Here is a 24,172-nt window from a genome sequence, read left to right as displayed (position 1 = left end):
CTGGACTTCATCTGACTGGTTCTGTCTTGATCCCATTGTTCCAGCTTGAGAATCCGTACTCGGCGCTGCAAGCCCAGGAAGTCTTGCTGGTTTCTTGCAGATGGGGCTGCATATACTGGGCGTCAGGGTTGAGATGGCGTGGCAAAGAAGCGGGAATGGATTGTGGATCCTGCTGGTTTTCTTACTGGATTTACTGGGAACTACGGCCAGCAATATGGAACCCATCTACTGGAATTCCCTGAACGAAAGGTAAGCGTTGGAAACCTGAAGGTTTGACTCTTTAACGCCGGTTTGGGTCAAAGTTTTGTGTTAAATTTGGTTTACAAGGGAGAACTCTGAAGGAGACTGCTAATGCACCCCGACGTGCACGACACCATAAAGTTAGAGTGCAGGCCTTTTCCTCAGACGCCTCTCAGAGCAGTAATGAGTTTTCTATTAGCGTTTCCATTCCGTCAGTGTTCTTCCAAAATAATCTAAATTATTTACAAGTGTTTGGACTTTGATCTAAACAATGTGGACCGAGTCGGTCGCATTGATTTATTGGGTTCTTCTCCCTGGAAAAGTCTCCAGGCCAAAGAAAAGATGGAAGCTGTGGATAATGGACACTTTATGTGGTGCTCTGATTGCTGTTGCTGGATGACCTTGATTCAAGTCCAGGCCCCTGGGCCCCTCGAACGCCCAGCGCTGCCCACTTGGCCACGCTCATTTGCATCATTTTTTTTCCCTTCTCCTAGTAAAAACGTCAAGCGCTAGCTAGGAAATGTCATTTGAAACACCTCTCCACTGTCTGCCACTAATGGCCACTTTTCCCCCACGGCTCTGCCAATTTCCCTGTGTCTGAGTAGACTGGGTGGCCAAGGGCGGACTTTTTAAACACTTATTAGGGCAGCACCCCAGGGCCCCAAAATATTGTATTTTTAATCAATGTATATGTCCCAAATGCCTTATTTTACTTTATACCAATGGGATGCAAGATCACAACACTACAAAAAGTTCAAGACCCTGTCCATACGGGAAAAGTATTTTTTTTTAATTGTTTTAAATTTGCATCCAAATGGAAATGTTTTCGAAGTTTTCGAAAGGCAGTTGTTTGAAAATGGGTTATAGAGTGAAAAAAAATAAACACCACTGTTGCATTTTCATATGGACAGCCTATACGCAGCCTTTTGAATACGATAATGTTATAAACCCACCTCGTACCTAACCTACGATACCAATAATGACAGATTTGTAGTAGTAGTACATTAAATGTTTGCACTGGTGTTGCAGAGGCCAGTAGTATTACTTATGAGCAGACAAAGCTGATGAACAAATAAATTTAACAGAGCAAAACCCTTGTTACATCATTACCTGAATCCTTAGTGTTTGCATCTCTTCGTTAAGCTGATAATAACACTAAAGCAAACGTCGCAGAAAAAAATCAACCATATACATCAAATGTATATTTAAATATCGTGGGAAATGAAAATAGTTTTAAATGACCAGCACTTGTGCAAGATTTGCTTTTAACCCTTTGAACAGTAAGAGGAAAACTTTTCCAAGTTTTCTGTCTCTTGGGGGGAGACAGTGCCTGAAATTGTTCAGTATGTCCGTGTATTTGGACACAACTCCCAGTCAGTCTAGAAAAAGGATCCAGTTTTTGCTTCTGTGTTTATTTTCTTCTCGTTTACAGTTGGGAGCATCTGCTTCACGTCGTCTTTCCTGTTTTACTTTCATGGTGGTGTTACAGCGCCGCATACAGGCCTGGCATAGTTACTACCAGGGTTGCAAAGGAGAGGATATTACAAATTTTTCCAGGAACTGTCCAAGGGAAGTTAAGCTGGAGAATTATGTGAAATATCACAAATTGGACATTTTTCTTGAAAATTAGGGGAATAAACTTAAATTTGTCAGTAATTTAAACAAACTATATATATAAATTCATATGGGCAAATAATGAACTAGGCTTAACATATTAATAGTTCTCGTTTTTGATATTGTTTTAATCCTTTTCTAAATTCATATGCAAAACTCTAAACTATTGTTTTCATTGTATTCACTTAAAAACAAAACAAAAATTCAGTCAATTGCACATCACAGCAAGGAAATTAAAGCTCTAAATTTATGTTTAAAAAAGTCTAATATCCTTGCCACTGTCCTAACAAAACTTTTTGTCATATCTACAAAAACTAATTGTCTTAAATTGTATTATACAACAAAACTATTTACAACTCTGAACTAAACTTTTTACATGTTAATATTTCCATTTGCTCCTACGTGTCCAGGTGTCATAATTCATCATATTTTAGGGTTTGGTACGCAATGAAATCTGTAATTTTTTTTGGTCCTGATTCTGCTAAAATGTATTTTTACCAAATGTATTCAAATCCCTGCTAAGGGTTGAACTTCAATATTTTAAATTCCAGGTTTATTCTTATTAATTCCCATTTCCCACAAAAAAATGTCCATCTTTTACAACCCTCATTACTACAGCGTTTTGGGTCGTTGTTTGTTTCCATGTGGATGAAAACATTTCTGGAAACAGTGTTGTTAATGAGGAAAAAGACCACTTTGGAAAGACAGCGTTCCCATGTGGACCAGGCCTGAGTGGACCTGGTGGCCGCTGAAGGGCCAGCCTGTACGGAGGTGAAAACCTGAAAACAAATAGGAACAAAGCTTCATAAAACCATCAGCACGGAACACTGGTTTTGAATGGTTCATGTCTTCCTGTGAATATGCTTACATTACACACTTCATTATGACAAAAACACCCCTGCAGATTTTCAAGCGACCCCCACCTTCCCAAAACTACCCAAACCTCACATGCCAGAGGCCTTTCCGGGGACTAGCAGGTTTCCAGCTCGGCCATGTGCTGCAGGCTATGGCCTGCCGGGCTCCTCCACTCTCTCCACAGATGCGACCATGCGTGGGCCCCTGCTGTGAAGCGAGGCACGAAGCCCTTAATGAGGGCTTTTTGTCAGCAGTGGGTGGATTCGTCCAACAAGGAGGAGGGAGGGCGCGCTTATAGTCGGACACGGGAGGGCGGTTTCTACCTAGAAGCTTTGGCTTTTGAGGCCTTGCAGGTGAATCCGTGCCATTGTCTTCTAATGGAGTTCAGTGTTGTAGGTGGATGTCAGGGCTTAGTGATTGGCTCACAATTAGACGGCTGATGGCTTTGACTCCAAACTTCCCAGTCATTCCTCCAGATTTACTCACTCATATATTCAAGATACAAAGCCCATTGTATACAACGAAGCTTATTCATGGAGCTTACTATTCATACTTAATCAGCTTAGTCATTCTTTGAGTTTATTTTCTTAGTCCTTTTACATACTTCCCTGTGCTTGTTTCTCCTTACTTGACAAGAGCTATGCTTTAGCTTTAGCCACCCTAAGGCAAAAAAGCTTTTTTGCTCAGGGCTGAAATATGTTGAGCCTCATTCTTGTTCAAATAGGGTGCATCTTCCTGTGATAGGCTTCCTGGAGCCCACACACGTCAGGTTTGTAGCTCTTAAGTGAGGCAGAGGGTATGCAAAAGCCGGTATCAGTCAGGTGCCAAGGTGCATGTGTGGTTCATGTCTTTGCGAAGCAAACGGACTGTCACGTTGTTAACCCATAGACCTTTTCTGGATACAAGGCTTTGAAGTTCAGACCGTCCACCTGCAGCCTCTTTTTATGTCATCTCCGGTCTTTCTTTTCCTCACTGCGAGGCCTCTATTTATCACCCTCAAGTCCATTTTAAAAATCTTCTCTCTTCTCTTTGTGTTTATTGATTTATCTATACCATTGGCAAGTGATGTCATGAACTACTGTTTTATCAAAACTTTCATCAAACAGTGATTAAGTTTACCTCTACAATAGATTGCACCAGTCAATTTTAAAGATATTGAGCTGAAATTTGGCATGGCAGTAGCTAGAAGTCATCTCCAGCACATCTTTTGAGTGCAAGGAATTGTGCAACATCTTTGCTTGAAACTTTGGCATCAACGGTTATGGTCAACTCTGTTTGTAAGGAAAATATCTCATAAAACACTAAACAATTCAAAACAGCCATCACAGCCAATCAAACATAACCTATCCAAAAAAGGTGAATTTGACAGATATTGAGCTAAAACGTTGTTTGGTAGTAGCTGAAAGTCATTCACAGCATGTACTTCAAGTGCTAACAGGTCCGGTGAGATATTAGGTAATAAGTGAATCAGTTGGCCGAGGTACCATCAGTTGTGGTAGCTTGGTGGTCTGTGGTTGCGTCAGGAAGGGCTTCCGGTGTAAAAATAGCTGCCAAGTCTTCGTGCGCCTTAGTTCGCTGTGATGACCCCTGACGAAGAGAGCAACCAAAAGAAGAACAATAACTAAATCAGTTATAACTCTATCATTTCTCAACCTATAATGATTTTAATACAAAAGGCGTCAGGTGATATGCATTCATTCACGACTTGTAGAAATCTTTGAGCCTTCTTTATCCCCCACTGTCACCTTCTGTCTGTCTCTATCTCCCCTTCGCTCCGTCACCCCCTCCCTTCAATGCACTGACCAGACGTAGCAAATTGGAAACATGTGTCACATCCAGCTACTAATTAGGGCGCCACAGCAGCCAGCGATACAACCAAAAAAATGTGTCAGGGATGACGAAGGTGCGGCAGGAGAGGAGCCGACCGTGGTTCTAGTGGAAGGCGCCGTGATAGATACATGCTCATATGAGTAAGCAATCCCAACACTTAGGGTCATTAGGAGCTGCATCCATCCATGTATTGACCGCTCAGGTCACTGCGATGACTACAGCCGGACAAAGAGAGGAGGCAGAGTTGTTCTGGGAGGAATATAAACAGAGAAAGCAGAGGCAGGGAGAGCAGAGCGGACGCTCCTAACCCCTAAGTAAATCGATAGCAGTTAAGTCTCAAGTGCCAATACAGTTTTTGCTCCAGGAAGAGGGAACTGAACCGGAACGATCACCTTGGGAAGATCAACCGCCCTGCCCCGCAACATGGACATACATTATCCTTATCTCAGCATCTCCCATTATTGGTCTTACACGGCCACCCTAATGAAAGATTGACTCTCAGATTACGGCTCGAGACTTTGGGGAGGATGAAGTGAGGATGGAGCGACCGCCAGGGTGGCAGGTGACCCGTAAAACCCATCAAATGCTTCTCACACACTCATTACGGACTAAGGCTGGGAGATTTTTGAGGGTTTTGGTCACAGCATATGGAGTTTTGTAGTTTTTGGCTCTTGGTTTCATCGTCTGCTCTCAAGGCCAAATCCTCACTCCCTTTTATTTTCCTCTTATTTCCTTCAGTAAAAGGCTGTGGATTATTGTAAACGACTGCTGAGGGTGGGCGTCTTCTCACTCACTGCTCGCGGTAACATGTAATACAACTGTTCCCCCTAAGATCCACATTAAAATTTAATCCCCGCCTGTTCTTAATAATTCATTAATTGGCCACTAATTGGCACTGGATAAAAGAGTAGCTATAACTAGGCTAAGTGTTTTGGCAAAAAAAACAGGAAAAATGAACGTGCTTGCCTTTCAAGCCAGAGTTTTCGCCTATAAGATCATCTTGTGTTGAAAATACGTTTTAGTTAAACTTTAAAAATAACTGAGAAATCTCATGATACGTTAGCGCTGAAGTAAGCTTTATGAATGACTTCCAGCTTTTACTACACCAATTTTTAGCTTAATAACGCTAAATTTGACTCAATTATAGCCATTTTTGTGTTTTCTAAGACTCTCACAAAACGTTTCACTATAATCTGTTCAGTGATTCACGAGATATTTTTCTAACGGTACAGACAAACACACAGGCATGGGCAAAACAATATCGCTCTTGCTTTGTTTAAAGAAGAAAGTGTGTAATTATTGAAAACTTGCCTGATGAGTCGTTCTGAGAGGAGTCGGTCTCTGGTCAAACCAGATGTCTTATTCCAGGAGCAACAGTCCACACCCGAGTGAAATCCGCCCGTTCATGAATCGTGAATGAGGCTCAGTGCATGTCTTTAAGCTAAACTGGTAGACAGTATTTATTTAACAGTTTTCTGTTTTAGCTAAGAGTACTCATAGTGATGTCACAAACATCAATACAGAAAATAATCCTTAAGTACAGCACAAAATCTGCACATTTTGCTTGGATTGATGGTCCGTGTGTCCTTAATTTAAGAGAATGGCCTCCACTACCATGGTAGATCAGTGGGTAGAGCTGCCGCCTCTCAGCAAGAAGGTCGCCGGATCAAATTCTGACCCGGGGTCCTTCCTGGGTGAAGTGTGCATGCTCTCTCCGTGAATGCATGGTTTTGTCCGGGTACTCCGGTTTCCTCCCACAGACCAAAAACATGCATGTTAGGCTGATTGGTAACTCTAAGTTGTCCCTAGATGAGAGTGAGGGAGTGAATGGTTGTTTGTCTCTATGTGCTCCTGTGATGGACTGGAAACCTGTCATGGGTGCCCCCTGCCTCTCACACAGTGATAGCTGGAGTGATAGCTGGACATGGACACCAGTGACCCCATGACCTGAAAAGTAAGAAGCAAGTAAAGGATAATGGATGGATGAATGGATGGATAGATGTGTGGATGGGTCGATAAATGTATGTATGGATGGGTGGATGGATGGATGAATGGACAGATGGAGGGATGGATGGATAAATGAATTGTTGGGTGGATGGACTGCTGGATGGATAGATAGGTGGATGGTTGGATAGATGAATGGATAGACAGATATATGTATGTATGGATGGATGGATAGATGGATGGATGGATAGATAGATAGATGGATAGATGGATAGATGGATGGATAGATAGGTGGATGGATAGGTGGATGGATGTATGGATGGACAGATGGATGGACAGATGGATGGATGTATGGATGGATGGATGGACGGATGGATGGATGTATGGATGGACGGATGGATGTATGGATGGATGGATAGGTGAATGGTTGGGTGAATGTATGTATGTATGGATGGATGGATGGATGGACAGATGTATGTATGCATGGATAGATAGGTGGATGGTTGGATGGATGGACATATGGGTGGATGGATGGACAGATGGATGAATGTATGGATAGATGGATGGATGAATGGACGGATGGATGGACAGATGGACAGGTGGATGGATGGATGGACAGATATATGTATGTATGGATAGATGAGTGGATGGATGGATTGATGAATGGGTGAGTGGTTGGGTGGACGGATAGATGGATGAATGGATGGATAGGTGAATGGTTGGGTAGATGGATGGATGGATCGACAGATAGGTGGATGGATTGATGGATGGGTGGTTAGATGGACGAATGGACAGATGGATGGATGGATGGATGGATAGGTGAATGGTTGGGTGGATGGTTAGATGGATGGATGGATGGTCACCAACTATCACATGCTTTCATTTACCTACAAAAACAGCTGAAATATTTGAAAAAAGGAACAATGTTGACGTCCATCTGGTCAAGATGTTGACGTCGGACAGTTTTGAAGAATTGGTTCATATTCACGCTCAGATTAGATTAAACTCTGCAGGTTGTTTACGTTGAGTGCGTACCTGCATTTCACAGTTGCACATCACCACGTGGTAATCCCCTGGAGTAAACTCGTTCATACGGCACCGTATAACGTCGTTGAACGTTTCCTCGCGTTCGATGTCACAGTTTGCAACGAGTTCCCTCCAAAACGAGAACATTAGGTGTCTGCGAGCGAGAGTACGATAATCCGAACCAGATTGCAGAAGCTGCCCGTTAACCCGAGCAGACGTTGGCGTCTCCCTCCCCGCTCCCTTCGGTGGAAAAAAAAAAATCGAGGCGAGTGTGTGAGAGTTTACGAGCTGAGAGCAACAGGAGCTGTGAAAAGAAGTTTCGGCTGATGTGGCTGGACAGAAGAGCCAAAAGAAGGAGAAAAGAGGAAAGCAGCCAACCGAACCAGAGGCTGAAACTTTTTTTTTTCTTCCGTTCTTTGGGTTTTAGGCAGATGGACAGAAGTGACTGGTGAAAATACAGACGTGTAGAAACAGATCCATCACGCTCACTGAAGCCTCCACACATGCACAAAAACAGGCCTCACGGGGCTCGACCCCCCCTCCCGCCTCTAGCCGACACATGCAGGTCTTAATGTATCTCTTTTGTTGCGAGCGAGCATAAAACACACACACCTACACACACACACAGCTTAGGTTATTGGCAGGCGTCACGAATTGTTGCTCCGCTCGGATTTCTTTCATTATTTTACGACTCGATTATCAGTTTATTTGGCCGGGGCGGCGCTCATTCATCAACATCATAACGGCCGTAAAGCGCTCCTGTAAAAATGCTGGGGTTAGCTCCAGAGCTAATTTACTTCCTCGCTCCCCGGGGCTTTCTGAAGCAGCTTTGGGATTTTTATTTTTTGTTTTTTATTTTTTGGTAATTGTTAAAAGTGCTGACGTTTGGGGATGAAGGAGATTAAAAAGCCAACGGCTGGCTGAGCTAGCTCCAAACGTTGAACCCTGTGCAGAAGCTAGCAACTTTTTATCGCCCTGAAGGTGAAGCGGTTATGTTTTACTCATGTCTTTGTGTTAGCGTGTCTGTTAGCAAAATATCTCGTGGACCATTAGATGGATTTTAATGAAACTCTCACTCTTCGACTGATGAAATCTTGCAGTCACCGCAATTCAAGATGGCTGCCTCATTGGCTAATGCTAAAATGGCAACAATGCAGCAAATTCTACAGATATTGAGCAGATATTTGGTGTGGTAGTAGCTGAGAGTGGTCCTCGGTGCTATACACTGCATTACTTATTTGTTTAAAAACTATGGCGTTGGAGCCTGTTGAGCAGATTTTCTTATGAAACCATCAGGAAGTATCGAAGTTCATGCTCAATAATCCTGGTAAATAATCCAACAGTGTTAAATCAGGTCATCTGGATGGTTTCTTTGTGTTGAAACTTTCCTTTCATCCAAAAGTCTTCATCAGTCTGAGGAGCTACAACAAACTTAGTCCCACAAGCAACACCCTCACATAATGGACCAACCAGTTTGATGGTGATAAGATGGTTTCTGGAGTCCGCCCTCTCCCCCGTCGACTCGTCTGAGGCAGCCATAGCCAAAGTGGCCATGAAAAAAAAGAAACCATCCAGAGGACCTGACTTAACTTTGTTGGATTTTTTACCTGGATTATTGAGCATGAATTTTGATGTTTTGAACCACTTTGGCTATGGCTACCTCAGAGGAGTGGACGGGGGGAGAGGGCCAACTCCAGAAACCATCTTATCACCATCAAACTTGTTGGCCCACTATGTGAGTTTGCTGCTTGTGGGATTGAGTTTGTTGTGGCTCCTCGGACGGATGAAGTCCTGTGGATGAAAAACGAAATGTTTCAACAACAAAAAAACAAAAACTGTCCAGAAGACACCAGAGTTCATGCTTGATATATCAGGTGCAAAATCCAACAATGCAGGTCATTTGGACGGTTTCATTTTTTGCTGAGACGTTCCTTCCGGACTTCTTCAATATGAGGAGCCACCAAACAAAACTGATTCCCACAAACGGCATACTCCATAGTGGAAAAAAAACAGTTTGCAGGTGCTAAGATGGCCTCCGGGGCCTGCCCTCTCCCCGTCAACTCCTCTGAGGCAGCCATGCCAAAGTGAATCAAACCACCAAAGTCCATGCACAATAATCCAGGTATAAAATCCAACAAAGTACAGTCAGGTCATCTGGACGGTGACCTGACTGTACTTTGTTGCATCAGGAGGTAGTTACTGCACGTACATCTACAACTGACAGCACATTTAAAGATGGCTGTTGCAGCTAATCTACCTTTCCCAACTCAAACACAACTATAAAACACTCAGAATGGAAGATAATGGGGGTGTGGGTGTCGTCATCTTTATCGCAGACTTGGAGCATTAAAATGATAAAATATTAATTGAAAACTGCCATGAAAGGTGACAGCGCAACAGCTTAACTTTTTTCTTCTCCAGAAATGTGCATAAAGCTTACGGGTTAGCCAGGGGTGGCAACGGTAATCCAAGCCAAGGGCCTGTGGGGGGTCACATGTCTTCCAGCGTCGCTGGGCAGATTGCCCCGGACGTCTGAACCCGGGGCCCCCCATCACGGACCCTTCGTCCTTGCAGGCCCCTCATTAGCTTGGTTCACAGCACGCTCTGCCTAAGCAGGATCATCCTGTCCTCCTGGCAGCATTTGGACTGGGCCAGGTCAATCCCCCCCCCCCCCCCCCCACCCCCATGTGAGGGGGACACAGAATCATCCTGGGAAGTCAGTATAAAAGTGTGGATAAAGGAGAGAGAGGTGTGCAACTACGCTTCACCAAGCCTTTAGCTTCCCTCGTCTTTGTTCAGTTTAATTTTGTTGCTCTGAACATCCCCGCAGCTTTTGGTTCGGGCTCACGTTACAGCGCCGGCTTTGGCGTCGTTCCAAATAAACGGCATCGCAGCGGAGGGGAAGTTTACGCCGTTGTTAATTAGTGTTCCTGGGTTCTTGTTTGTGACAGATTATGTTCTGGCAGGTGTTCAGATGTACGAGCTCCGAGCTGCTAGCTGAGGACGGCACCTGAAAATGGTCGTCTTATCCGGTGGTTACCGTTGTCAAGAGCTGAAGTCTTGTTTTTACAGCGTGGGTTGGTGTGTTCCCCATGTTTATATCTGGTTTCTAGATATTCAGAAGCTTGTCTTATCTTTAGGATGTTTGGCTGCAAATTTAATAAAGTTGACATTCTCTTCTTTTGTTGACTTCTTATCGTCTGCAGTGGCTATTAGGTGATAATGTAATAGCGTGTGTTCTTGTCTGCCTGTTAGCAAAATATCTCATGAACCAGTGGATGGATTTTAACAAAACTCTTAGAGCATAATTACCAGATGTACATCTACTACGATTCGACTTTTGGACTCATCGCAGTTCAAAATGGCCGCCACAGTTAATCAAACTAAGCTAATGCAAAAACATTTTTAACTTTAAGCTAAAATTTGGTGTTGTAGTTAAAGTTCATCTTCAATTTATGTTTTTAACACCAACAAAACGAGTGAGATCTTTATTTTAAACTTTGGCGGTAGCGGAGTCAACCTGGACTGACTGTTAGCAAAATATTTCATAACTCATTTTGGCAGATTTTAATTAAAATCTCACAAAGTGTGCGTTTACTCCAGATGGCCACCACACCTCATTGACGTTAGCAACAGGAATGTGCATTTTAATCAAAAACACTTTTTGAGTTCGTCCAGTAATTATTCAATTTTCTTGAATTTTTTTCTCCTTCCGCTCCATTTCCTGCTGAAGTTCAAGTTCAAGTAGGTTTATTGTCATTCGCATCACATGTGGTACATGAGGTGGAACGAAATTGTGTACTCATGGTCCCAGTTGCACCCAAAAATAGCAAAAATATAAAATGTAAAAAGAAACAGTATACTGGTATAAGGATCTAAGATATAAACACTAATAATGCAAAACAATATGGCGTAAGAACAGCAGCGTAACAAAACCGCCCAGTTGAATTAATTTTATACATGTCTGTCTATTAATGCTGTTAGCCAGGCAAGTTTATACGCTTTATTTTTCACAGATCCACTAGATCAGTGCGGACGGTGGTAAACTTGTTCTGCCAGTTGGTGCGCACTCATAATTTTCTTTTAGTTTCCTTTCAAAATAAACAATTTTTTATTTTTTATTTTAAATTGGCATAGCTTTTGTTTCTTTGTAATGTTGGGGGGTTCCTTCCTCAAAAAAATTTGAATATAGTAAATGTAATTTCCTTCAACATCTACGATTACCTACATAAGTAAACACTTGATTCAGTAACTATTTTAAAGAGCATGACACAAAGCTCCACCCCCCGGTCGACAACTGCCGGCACTAATGTAGCGCTAAGCTAGTGGCGCGCAATACAGATGGGCTAGCTAAGATGCTACAGACGTAGCGCTCCGCTTCTCACGCATCTAAGTGACCTCAGGGAAACACTGCATGCAGTGTGGTGGATTGTTATAGGTATCCAGGAAAACCTGGAGTGGATTTCTAGTGGTTTGAGTATTCTCCTATTAATCAAGTGGAATGGAATCATTCATGAAGAAATAGAAACAGTGCTGAGTAGCGTTGCATTCGGGCCCAAAACATCTGACCCGACCCAGCCCGTAGCCATCATTTCCGAACCCGACCCGACAAATTAACAGTAATTACACGTCCAAACCTCCAAAAAATCCTGACATTTGTCATTAAGCTTTGACTGCTTATATATTTATTAACGGTCGGCGGACGTGCATGGCTGAATAAAAGGGGCAGAAGATCGGAGCTGAGTGGGTTTTTGTTCCTTCATGGCCGTCAAAGTGCATTAAATCCCTGCTTCTGCCTGCATTCTGCATTATTCAGACATGGACCCTGCTCTGACATGTCTGCTTTGGGATCTCACCTGTTTGGGTCATCGGCCATGCGCGTCCGCTGAACAGCAGCTGAACGTCCATTTGGGCGATGGATTACTTCCTGGAAGTATAGTCCCGTGTGAAGCTTAACTGAACTTTATTTTACCTCTTTCAAATCAGCTCGCGATCAAATGGCTGTGTGCGGCTGGTGATTGTATGGCAAGCCACGTTGCCATATAATAGGATCGCCATCTGCGTGTGTTCGCTGATGCAATCAAAAGTCCCACACTGACCCAGCCCGCCCATCCAGAACACTGTAATGGCCTAGCCCGGCCCAAATTTGGGTCATGCTGGGCTTCAGGCCCGGGTTAGAAATGACGGCTCTAGCGCTGGGTGAACAAATATTTCATGGTAAACGTGTGTGTGTGGGGGGTGTACAAACAAACTTTTTTTAATTGTTGCGATGCCTCTGACGATAAAAGCACCTTTAGGAAACGTTTTGACTTGTCTCTAACAGGTGCCAGTTTAAAACGCTCCATTTCGCATGTATTGAGCTAATATTTAGTGCGTTAGTAGCTAAAAATCATCCACAGATCATACCCAGAGTGCAGTCCTTCTTACCATAGTTGTCAAGACTTGATGTAAAAAGTTGTTTTTTATTAGACCTTTATTTATACAGGTTAGTTCCCATTGAGCCTCAAAGACTCCTTTACAAGAGAGACCTGTTAAAACTCAATTGTTTATAATTCCTTGTTTTTTTTCATACAGTGAAGTGAAAATTTTGTTTTCAACTAGTTTATAGCAGTTTTCAAAACATGTTTTATCCTTAGGGTATTTAGCATAGAATGATGGGAAACTGGTGAAAAAAGTTGACAAAATGGTAAAGTATTCTTATCACGTAGGCTTTATTTTACACTTAAAACAAAAAATATGGATTTTGTTCTTGGAATCAGCTAATTAAAATAATACTTTAGTGTGTATTTTTAACTGTGTTTCCCCAGGCAATATCTCATTGGAGTCTTGATTTGCATAGTCCTAGATACAGTTGGGTGTAAATTGCAAAAAATGCAAAACAAAAGACAAATGTTTGGTGCTTCCATCAACCAGTTGCTCCCTTGTTCCTGCCAGAAGTCATCCCATTGTCGTTCTTTCTGTCCCGTCACTTCTGTCAATGCAAAAACTCCATCAGACGCTTCCCTCCATCTGCCGACGGACGTCAACGCGGCGCTACGATTGGACGCGAGCCCAAAATAGTTTTCTGACTGAATATTAAAAAGGGGGAGAACATGAGTGTCGGAACAAGTGAGACAAACAAGCTGGTTTAGTGGTGGACAGCTGTGCCTTGTCGTGGCTGAAATTTTGGCAATCATCAACCGATATGAGCAGAAATGGAAGGAGTCCGGGGACGGGGGATGTTCAGGACAATGACAGGCTCAAAGAAGGAAACATAAAGCATAAAAGAGAGCAAGGGAAGGTGACTGAGGAGAGAGATGGATGGTGTGGGGGGCCGGCTGGGGGTTTGACAAAGGTACGAGTTGATGTGACACGGCTCAGACAGCGAGAGTGACTGATGATCCGCAGGTCACCACCATGACTGACTGCTTCCTTCTCAGCTACAACCGAACCGACCCCTCATTCCTCATTACTGACACGGCCCATAATATTTATCCCTGTGAAGTCTGGCATGAAACCAGCTCTGAGCTTTAAAGGACTTCGCTGACTTTTAGGGCAGAACGAGCTTTTGGATCAACTTACCACCGGCCCCCGTTTCTGTTTAGGTCATTTCAAATGAGTGGACGATGCAACACAAACACGAAATGAGCAAGAACGGCGCACACAGGTTTTAAGACTTGACAGCAGAAAGGATGCCAAACGCCTCACAGCAGAACAATATTACTTAAATTACATTGACATCAGAAGCATTTGTAATTTGAGGGGGACATGCTGGTGGTGGTGATTGGGGAAGGAGTCTGGGGGTCCTCCCTCTGAAACATTGAATAAAGAAGGTGCCATTTCCTGCATTCTGGTGTATTTTAACAGGTTGTTAAACATCTACGTCTACCTACATAAGTAAACACTATGTAGTCTGACCAACAGCTCTCCTTGTGTGAATAAAGCATGCTCTGCTTCTCTCAAGCATCCTAGTCCCCCCCCCCCCCCCCCCCATCGAAAATTGCCAGAACTAATGTAGTGCTACTAATGTAGTGCTAATCTAGCGGCAAGCAACACAGACACATTAGCTAAGATGCTACAGACATAGCGTTGTAACCCCCATCCCCGTCAACTGCCAGCACTAATGTGGCGCTAAGCTAGCGCGCAAAGCAGAGGTGTCTCCCCCTCCTCCCCCGTGAGCGTCCTGCCAAGGCAGATGACATCGGAGAAACACTGTGCATGCAGTGTGGAGTTGTTGTAGGTAACCTTGAAAACCCGGAGTGGATTTTTTTAGTGGTTTGAGTATTCTATTAATCAAGTGGAATGAATTATTTCACGAAGAAATAGAAACAGTGCTGGGTGAACTAATATTTCATGATAAATGTGTGTGTGTGTGGGGGGGGGGGGTCGGACGAATAATTTTTTTAATGTTGGGGACACGTCCCATTCACATAATTGTTGCGAAGCCTATGCATTTACCTTAAGCTAAATGAATCTTTTTAGCAGAAAAGCTACTGTTTCCCACTAAAATCAAATTTTAAAGTTGAGTTTGCTCACATTTGTGTGAAACTCTGTCGTGTTGCTGCGTTACAAGAATCTATTAAAAAACATGAATAAAACTAGAACAAATGGAAGGTGTTAGGTTGGTTTCTGCAGCGCCGAGGTTTGTGCTTCCCTGAAAATTCACTTGCATTTTGGTTCACATGCTGCAGTTAAATGGTGTCTCCGCTTCGCCTCAGATAGATTTTATCCTGTGCAATCGCTGTTGAGTCGTAGAGGTCTAACTCTTTGATAATTGTTGATTCGAATGTTCAAAACCTGATGTTCGCCTTTTATGTGGAACACCGTCTCACAACAAGGGACGACAAAAATGTGCCATCAGACGAGAACAAAATGCGCCCAGAGATGCACGGCGCCTGGCCGGTAGTTGCTTTTGGAAGTGATGAAGTGGTTACAGGTGGAGCTTTCTTTAAATAACCTTTTTTACATTGATATTTTTGGCGCTAAAGGCTGTTATCCTGAGATTTGCACAAACACAAAGAGCCACAAAAGTAAGCATACATGAATCACCCTGCCTGCAAGGAGCCTCTTAACAAAGCAGAACAACTGCTCACAACAAAATGATACTTGGCTTGTGTGTGTGTGTCTGGTCTCTTGTGGGAGCGATGTGGAGACCTATTACTCCCAAAACTCCCCAGCATCTTGGCTTTGACATAATCTTTACCGTTGACTCACAATGGGTCAGAGATGATCCCCATGCTAAGAGGCTTTGGTGGGAATTGCCGTCTCGGTCTTCCCGCGTTAGAAACAACCAGTCATGCTTAGACTCGGCTTCCTAATAAACAGACACGTTGGTAAGATCGAGGAAGTGCAGGCCTACATCTCTGCTTCAGATTCGTTGAAATATTCTCCGCTCTGCTCTCCCAGAGCCGTCATTACTTTTCCAGATTTCACACTTTTTCCCTTTTCCACAGACGCTTGATTGTGCACGCTTACGCCTCGTTCTAATTAGGAGTTAAAAGACCGTACGGCGAGTTTAAAGCATCTGGCTTCGACATTAGCCCCTCATTGTTAAAGTCTTTAGGGAAACTGGCCATGGCTTGCTGTTGGTGGGGAAACACTCATGTTTCCATTTCTGGTTTCTGGTTAGGATATAAATTAGGTGGAACTGACATAAAAATACAAGATTATAATGGAAGTTTACCGTTCAAATGGAATCTTTTGCATTTAGAAGGGCGATTGGTCTTCATTCAAGGAAAGCTTAGTTGCTTGTGAATTTATCTCCGTAGAAATCGTAACTTGAGATTTGGACAAGCTTAAGTTCTCTGCATGCTACGGTTTAGGTTATCGGTTTCAAAAACTCATTTGCTGTGAGAGAAGAGTTATTTCCCAAGCTGTTGAGGAGAAAAATAGTGCTTCAGATGAGGCCACGATTCAGATTTATATCCTTCTAATGTAGTAGCAACACCTAAGTTGCAACATCTAAACTTACAGCTTCGTATTTACAGAATCAAACACACCAAGACGAGATTTTGTCAACAAAACCTCCTAATTATGAATGCAAGCATCATAATGTACAACAACAGACTAGAGCGACTACGATAGTATTCTAGCTACAGAAAATAGACACATTTTTACAATTTGGTGGGAAAAGTTTGTTTTGTTGTGTTTTTCAGTGGCTAGCCTAATGCTAGCTCAGCATGTTAGTATTTAAAACACAAGATATCAATTTAAAGCTTAGCAACATTGTAGCAGCATCATCCTTGAGTATGATGAAAAGGTTTTGGTATAGAGCTTTTGATTTTGTAAAATGAAGAAAATGTTTATGCGTCATTTATATGGATGCCTAGCTAGACACTATAAAGATAGGTTGGCTACTTTTTAATGTAACCCCACATGTCAGTCAGGTCATCTGGACAGTTTCTTTTTTTGCTGAAACATTTCACCTTCCATCCAGAAGGCTTCATCAGTCAAGGAAATACAACACAAAACTGATTCTTCCCCCAACAGCTTACTCCAAAACCTACTGAAAATTGTTGGATTGTATACCTGGATTATTGAGCATGGACTTTTTTGGTTTTTAATGTAACAGTTTACAGATTTACCATTTTGTTGAGCTGCTTGTATTAAAGCCAACAATATTTTTTAATAAAACATTAACTCTTTGCCACTATAGACAAATTTAGTAGGTAGCAAATGCTAAACTATGGAAGCGCAATGAAAGAAGCATAGTTGTAAACTCACACATATTACTAATACATCCTATATAACATCTACACTAATTTAAATACTTTAGTTTTAAGCCCCCCTCTCAGTCACACATGTACTCTGTCTTACTAGGGCTGACTTTCATTCCTCTTCTTTCAAGTGCATACCTCCACCTCTCCAAGTTCTCTTCCACCTGTTTCCTGTTCTCAACACACAGTCATCTGCAAACATCATAGTCCATGGGGATTCCTGCTTGTTCTAATCTGTTAGTCGGTCCATCACCAGAACAAACAAGAAGGGGCTCAGAGCTGATCCTTGATGCACTCCCACCTCCACCTTGATGCTATCTGTCACTCCTACAGCACATCTCATTTAATTTCATCAAAATGTTTATTTTCTTAGTACCATATACAGTTTCCTCTCAGTTATAACCCATTGTGGCACATGGTCAAAGTTTGATGGTGACTGGATCAAGATATAGCATGAAAGGTCCGTCTGTGGTGACTAAACCAAAGCCTTTTGAAGTTTTGGCCACCGGGAGTTGTCGGTTGACGATGAAGGTGGGAATGATTCAACAAGCTTCAATTGAGATGAGGGTTGAACGAGTTAAAGGTGCTAGCAGCATTGTTGCATTTTTCCTGCTTCTATGGTGGAAAATGCTTAATTTACTTAATTGTACCAACTTTCTTGTGTAGCTGCATGCATACAGGGTATATTTACACATGCTGCTCGTTTGTCTCATATCTGTTAGTGTAAAAAAGTTAATCCGCTTGTTCGTCACTGGTTGGGTAAGGCAAGATTTGCCACAACAGCAATAATCTTGAGTATGTTTGGATGAAACGATTTCTGTGTTATTATTTTTTAAGTTAAAGAAAAGTTTCATAGTCTTTCTCGCCAGTCGAGTATTTTGGTTGTTTTCTGAGAAAATGAACCTCAGCTGTGGGTTTCAGGCTTGCTGTGGCCAATCTCAAAACTGCAGAGTTGTCAAACTAAAACAACTTCTCGATGCCTGGAAAGCAGACGTTTTGCAGATAGGTGCATTTAGACCTGAAGGAATGATTTAAGAGCCCGTGCTAAAGTAAACTAGCGCACTGCCTCCAAATGGCGCTATACTTTGCCGTTTATGGCCTCCACTTCTGTGCGTTGTTGTCACGGACATGCAGCTCTAATAAGATCCATCTTGTATAGAAAGTTTGGTGAAACAGATTGTTGGCGTTTTCACCTCCCATCATCCGATACCCCGGCTCTGGCTGTGACTCTGTGCGCTTGAAATGACAGAGCAGCTTTCAAGCGGTGCTGGTGTCCTCCACTCCATCTCTTTTGCCTTTGTCCTCGTGTCTCGCAGTGAATGTTAACACACAGCAGCATTCATATACGTCCGCCGGCGCACACACATCCAGGCAGGCGTGCACACAGATGAAAAATGTTATTTCTTCCCGTGCTGGAAAAAGTCCAAGTGGGATGAGGTTGAATTTCCTCAGAGGTGCACTCCTCCCCCTCTCCTTTCATCCGAACCATATCCCTCGCTCCCTTCGTCTTCCTCCTCCGTCTCCTCTCTCCCGCCTCCTTTTTGCTCCCCACCAACAAAAAGAGCTCCCCACTCCCAGAGCCTCCGCTGAAAGCCCTCACACGCACTCGACTCTGCGGCTTCGCGCTCGTCTTGTCGTCTGCACAAACCAGTCCACTTCTCGGCGCTAATCCCTCTTTTCGTGTGTTTTGTCTTTTCATTTGCCTCCTCTCTCTCTCCCTGTCGTCGCTCGACCCGCCAGCGGTGTAAGTTTCTTCCGCTGCACATCCAAGCCGTTATCGTGTTACAGCTGGTTGGCAGACAGTAAAATTTATTCCCTCTCTCTTTAAAATTGCTCCTATCTCCTCCTCCTCCTCTGTTTCCCTTTCTTCTTCCAACAGCTCCTTTTGTTGCGCTCCGTCTTTGTGGGTGGTTCTTGATCTGTGGTGTCTGTTTCTTCTCATTTGCTCATCACTGTCCAGCAGTAAATAGGACCTTAGTAGTGAAGACAGGCAGAGTAATCATGATTGCCTATTACGGTGGCGTTAAATTCGGGAGTTGCTGTCATCGAACCCCCACGCACACAGATGTGCACCACTCCTTTCCAAGTTCTCTGTTAATCAGGAAGCCATTTCCTCGTTAAACAAAACCTCGCCTCGTAACCTGCCTTCCAAAAGTTTTTCCTCCTTTACCCTTCTTACGATCGCAGCTGTATTGCAGGTCCTGAGCCACATGAGGGGGTGAACATATGGAGCCCTTTCTTCTCGTCTTTTATCCCTCCGTTCTTTTTCCTTCCCTACAAAGAAAATCAGAAGAATGCCAGTTCTCGGCGGGGAGATGGGACAAAAGCGTCTCGTTTGGACGGTCGTTCTCGTATTCTTTGGCGTTTTAGTTGATACTTCAGACTTTTTGAAGTGGGGTTTTGTGGAAAAGTTATGAACAGTTTTTTTTTTTTTGATTGGCCCCAGTTTGTAAAAGTAGAGTTTAGTTGTGACCAGATCGATCGGCTAAAGGCCAAGACCAAAGAGGAACCGCTGCAATCTTAAAGCAACTCCAATCTCTCGGTGTAGACTCTCTGTCATCAAAGACACAACGAGCCCAAGAGTCTTTATTTTATATAAAAATGGAAATTGACTTTTTTTTGTGTTCTTTAAGACATTTTGATTCTTATTAGAAAAGTGCCCAAAAGTTCCCAGCTTTAAAACTGCAGTGAAAATTATAAAAACAAAAGACCAGAAGTACTTTTTATGTACCCAAGGGCATAATTTGAACTTATTTACCCTTAAGGGTGTAATATTGGACCTCAGGGTAACTAAGTACAAGTAATAAGCAGCTCCCAAGTGGTAAAAAATACATGTACTAATTATTATAAATGTTATGGCACAAAGTCAGGAAGCTGTTTAGTGTTTAGAGGAGAAAAAAAAGTCAAACTACTCATTTCAAAGTTTTTAATAAAACCTATAATTAGTCAATCTTGAAACAAAACTTGTGTAATAGTTTTTAATTTATCCTCCTAAACTAAAAGCTTTGTATGCTTCAGTTAAACAATACTTGCAGCTACTTATCAATTTCTATAACTGGCTGGTTTGCTTGGTGGTGGCCCGTCTTTGAAACTGAAGATCAGAGCTTCAAACTCTGCTCCAAGAAACTTTGATGCACGATGAATGAAGCCATATGATGTCATCCTGAGTCATCACATCGATTGACAGGGGCCACGTCAGATGTGGGGGATACAGGACGTTATAAAAAGTAATGGGCGATTTGAAAAGTTCTAGTTAAAGTTTTTTAAGGGTTCTGTTTTGAGCTATGATCTGTTGGGGTACCAGAGGCAAACCACTGATTCAAATTACAAGGGCACCAATGAATACACAATGTTGAGTAGAGCCTGACTTATATGGGAATTTTGGCTATTGCCTATATCAATATTGTGTGCGGGGGGGATTGAAAACCGATATATTGGCAGAAAATTTTTGAGCTTTGTCCACCCCCAATAATCTAAGAAAACAGTTACTTTTAAACCTGTTTTAACACTTGGAGTCTTGAAGCAGTCTTCCTAATGTGTGTTCACATTTTCTATCTTCCATTATTCACCATTTTTTTACCCTTTATTTATCCAGGTAGTCTCATTGAGCCACGAGAACTCATTTTCAAGAGAGACCTGTTTTAGGGAGCAGATGGTGGGGGTTAAGGGCCTTGCTCAGGGGCCCAGGGTGGGGCAAATGAGGGTGGAGGCAGGTGTGGGTGTTTCACCTTTTCCACCCACATTTTGATGTTGACGGTACCAGGAGGTGAACCTGCGACTTTCCCATCACAAGCCCATCTTCTAACCTCTGCGCCACCACTCCCCCCAAACCATAACCATAAAGTTATCAAGTGTGTTACAAACATATAAATTAAAGAAACGTCCTTCCCTGTTCATTGTTGAAACAGTTTTGTATGGTAAAGGTGTAATTAGTATTGACCACAGTGGCGTTTATTTATTTTGCAGAGAAGTAAAGATTTCAGACAAACAATGCATTTCGTTGAGGACGACAAAGATAACGTCATGAACACTGAGATATTTTACCTCTACGTTAGATTTATTGTTCTGGATAAAGTTTTACAAGGCAGCAGCCCAGTCTAAGTTATCTTAATGTTAGCTTGCTAACTTGAGAAGCACGTAGCCAATGGCAAGCGGGTTGGAAGATTGAAGAGAATTTATTATTGTTGATTTGTTTTACAAATCAGTTAAAATAAACTTACCATGTTCTGTTCAGCAAAATACCCTACATAGTATTGCTCCCTGCTTCGGCTGTGCTGAAAGTGAAACTTAAAGTGGACGGCCATAACTTGAAAGTAGTCTGCATGCGCCCTCTGCTGGAAACATTATACAATTACGCCTTTTGTCAGTAAGGACACGGCTTGTTCCCCAGTGTTTATATTGGTGCATAATGGGACAATTATCACCAATACCGATATGTCCCCCAAATGCCTATATCAGACTAAAATATCGGCCCTACTGATATATCAGTCGGGCTTGAATTCTGAGGGTACAAGACCAGTACTTTTGAAGGTACCACTTCAATGACCAGATTTGTATCCCTAAGGGTACAATTGTGTACTTTAATATGCAATCTGAACTATCATGCAGATCACTTTCCCTCTTTTCCATCTTGAGGGTTGCTAGTCATTGTTGGCCTGATCCAAATGAGAAAACTATAGTTTTGAAGCTCGGAACAACTCACTTTTCAGTTTGAATTGAGAAAACTTGTCAGATGAGAGGTGAAATAAAAAATGATAAGTTTCTAACCAGGTCTGGTTTGAAAAAGCAAATTTTAATCTCAGTGAGACTTGCACTTGGATAAGCAAAGGATATGTGCGCTTACGATGCTGTCAGTTTCACATTACATAGTTGCTGCGGCAAAACAACTATAAGAGTCTTGCTGGAAGTGCTAAAGCTAGCTGGTGCTGATGCTACTTGCACGTCCAAATAACCACAGAATTATATATAAATAACTATAATACAACACTGACAGCAGTTTGAAGGTTTACAAAACACCACTGGCAAGAAAAGTTCTGATTAGAGTTGCTTCAAAATGGCAGCACTCCATTTTAGTCCTGATCTTTGTCATTAGCTAGCTACCAGCTAGCCATTAGCATTAGTTTCCTGTGATTATTTACTTTATAACTGTATTTTTTCTTTTTCTTTTTCATCCGTTTTGCCATTTAACTACTTTATATTGTATTCATCTTTGTATGAATGTGTTTTAGTACTAAAAGACATAACCAGAGACGGAGGTCGCCAATTAGCGCCTTGGCTAAAAATCTTAGCGAACAGCATCTGTTGTCAAATAATGTTTAATGTATTTGTCCTTGTTCAATAAAAGACACAAATTAGGGATGCAGGATATTACTGACATGTATCGTATTGGCCGATATTAGCGATAAAGTTAAATATCGGATATCGACCTTTCCATAAAAATAACTCATGGATATGAAAGTTTCTTGTTTAAATATATTATATATTTAGATAGTGTTACATCATTTTCAGCCCCTTTTTGTCATCTGCATTTGGTATAATAATATAATAACCCAAATTGACAAAGACCATGCAGAATAATTTAGTATTTTAATTCCACAGCAGAGAAAGCTATGTAGTCTAGGGGAAAAATATCGATATCGGTTATCGGTTATCGGACAAATAAGTTTTACCATATCGGATATTGGCTAAAAATCAAATATCGTGCATCCCTAACAAAAATGATACTGGGTTGTCATTCTGGTCAAAATTAAACTCTTATTTCCTCAAACTGAGGTCAGGCAAATATATATCTACAACAGGTTAGATATTATTTATTTATAACATTTCCAGAAACCACCATGTCCAAAAACGTCTCAACTAAAGCACAATAATGCGTTTGTTTTTTGTTTTTTGCGATGCTTACTAACCTGGCCTGGATGGCGAGGTCTGTTTGCAACAGTCGGATGCTGTTTGGTTCTTGTTGCCCATTTTGCAGCTTTAGTAAAACCACCGGTCCCAGTTTGGTTTAGCCCATCTGGAGCTTTGGTGGCTGGGTGGCCGTTACATCCGTGTGCGCGCCGTTTGTGTACACAGCTGAGCACTGCAACGCGTCACGGTCTCCGAGATGTGTTTTGGCACCGCGCATTATCAGATTTCTCAGATCCTTAATGCGGCTGCTGTCGAGCAGCCAAACGTTGTTGCTTATCGTGCATGAATGCTGTAACTCAGCTGTATTTTAAATGTTATCTCTTCTTTATCAAAACCGCTGCTTTCTCCTTATGTTCTCGTTTAAATTAAATCTGTGTGTTTGTGTGTGTCGGGCGAGCTAATTGTATTATGGCGGTACTTGGCTAGAACAAAAGAATTCACTCAAGGTCTTGTTTAAGTGCCTCCGTTCACTCATGATGCCCTGGATAGAGAGAGGTGTTTGTGTGTCTGCTTGTGTGCCGTTGTGTCAGGCGTGCGTCATGCGTGGGTGCATGAGCTTGTGTACATGCCCTGCGTAGGATTGTGTACCCCCCCCCCCTTCGCCACATTAAGCATTATTTGGGAAACAACACACTCATGCGAGACAAAGTCAGCCTTTTGGATGTGCGTTAAAACAACAAAACCTGGCCGGTACCACTTGACCCTGTTGGGAGGGAAGTGATGAGGTGGTGTTGGATGGGTGGTGGTGGTGCTGGTGAGGGGGCATGTAGACTGAGGGGGAGATAATCCCCTCCAGTCATGGTGGGACCCCCATCCTCCTGATTTTTGGCTCTAACGTGGTGCGCTCAGCCATCAATCAGTCAACAAAGCTGTCTGTAAGGGGATTATGAACCCCGTGGACCCTCCCTCCTCCACCTCCCCCCCCCCCCTCCCCCCGCCATCGCCGCAGCTGATGTCCTGCCCCTGTTTATGGCTTCAAACTTGCCAGACAGTCCCCATCATCCTCTGTCCCCTCACATGCACCAACACAGATTCTTTTTTTTTTTTTCACTTCGCCGTCT

The 24,172-nt window shown here is 42.6% G+C and overlaps 1 protein-coding gene across 1 annotated transcript in view; it reads left to right on the top strand.

Moving 5' to 3' along the window:
• The window catches only part of efnb3b (ephrin-B3b), a gene marked incomplete in the record, with an annotated part of 142,953 nt that continues 118,781 nt past the window's right edge, over positions 1-24,172 (top strand). Inside the window, 1 exon segment of the mRNA XM_037676787.1 lies at positions 1-249. Coding sequence (XP_037532715.1) covers positions 101-249 — 149 coding nt within the window.

This window comes from Nematolebias whitei, chromosome 1 (assembly GCF_014905685.2).
Source record: "Nematolebias whitei isolate Nwh7 chromosome 1, NemWhi1, whole genome shotgun sequence".
In the NCBI taxonomy this organism is placed as follows: domain Eukaryota; kingdom Metazoa; phylum Chordata; class Actinopteri; order Cyprinodontiformes; family Rivulidae; genus Nematolebias; species Nematolebias whitei.
Note: the sequence above shows the minus strand (reverse complement) of the source record. Positions and strands in the feature narration are given on the sequence as shown.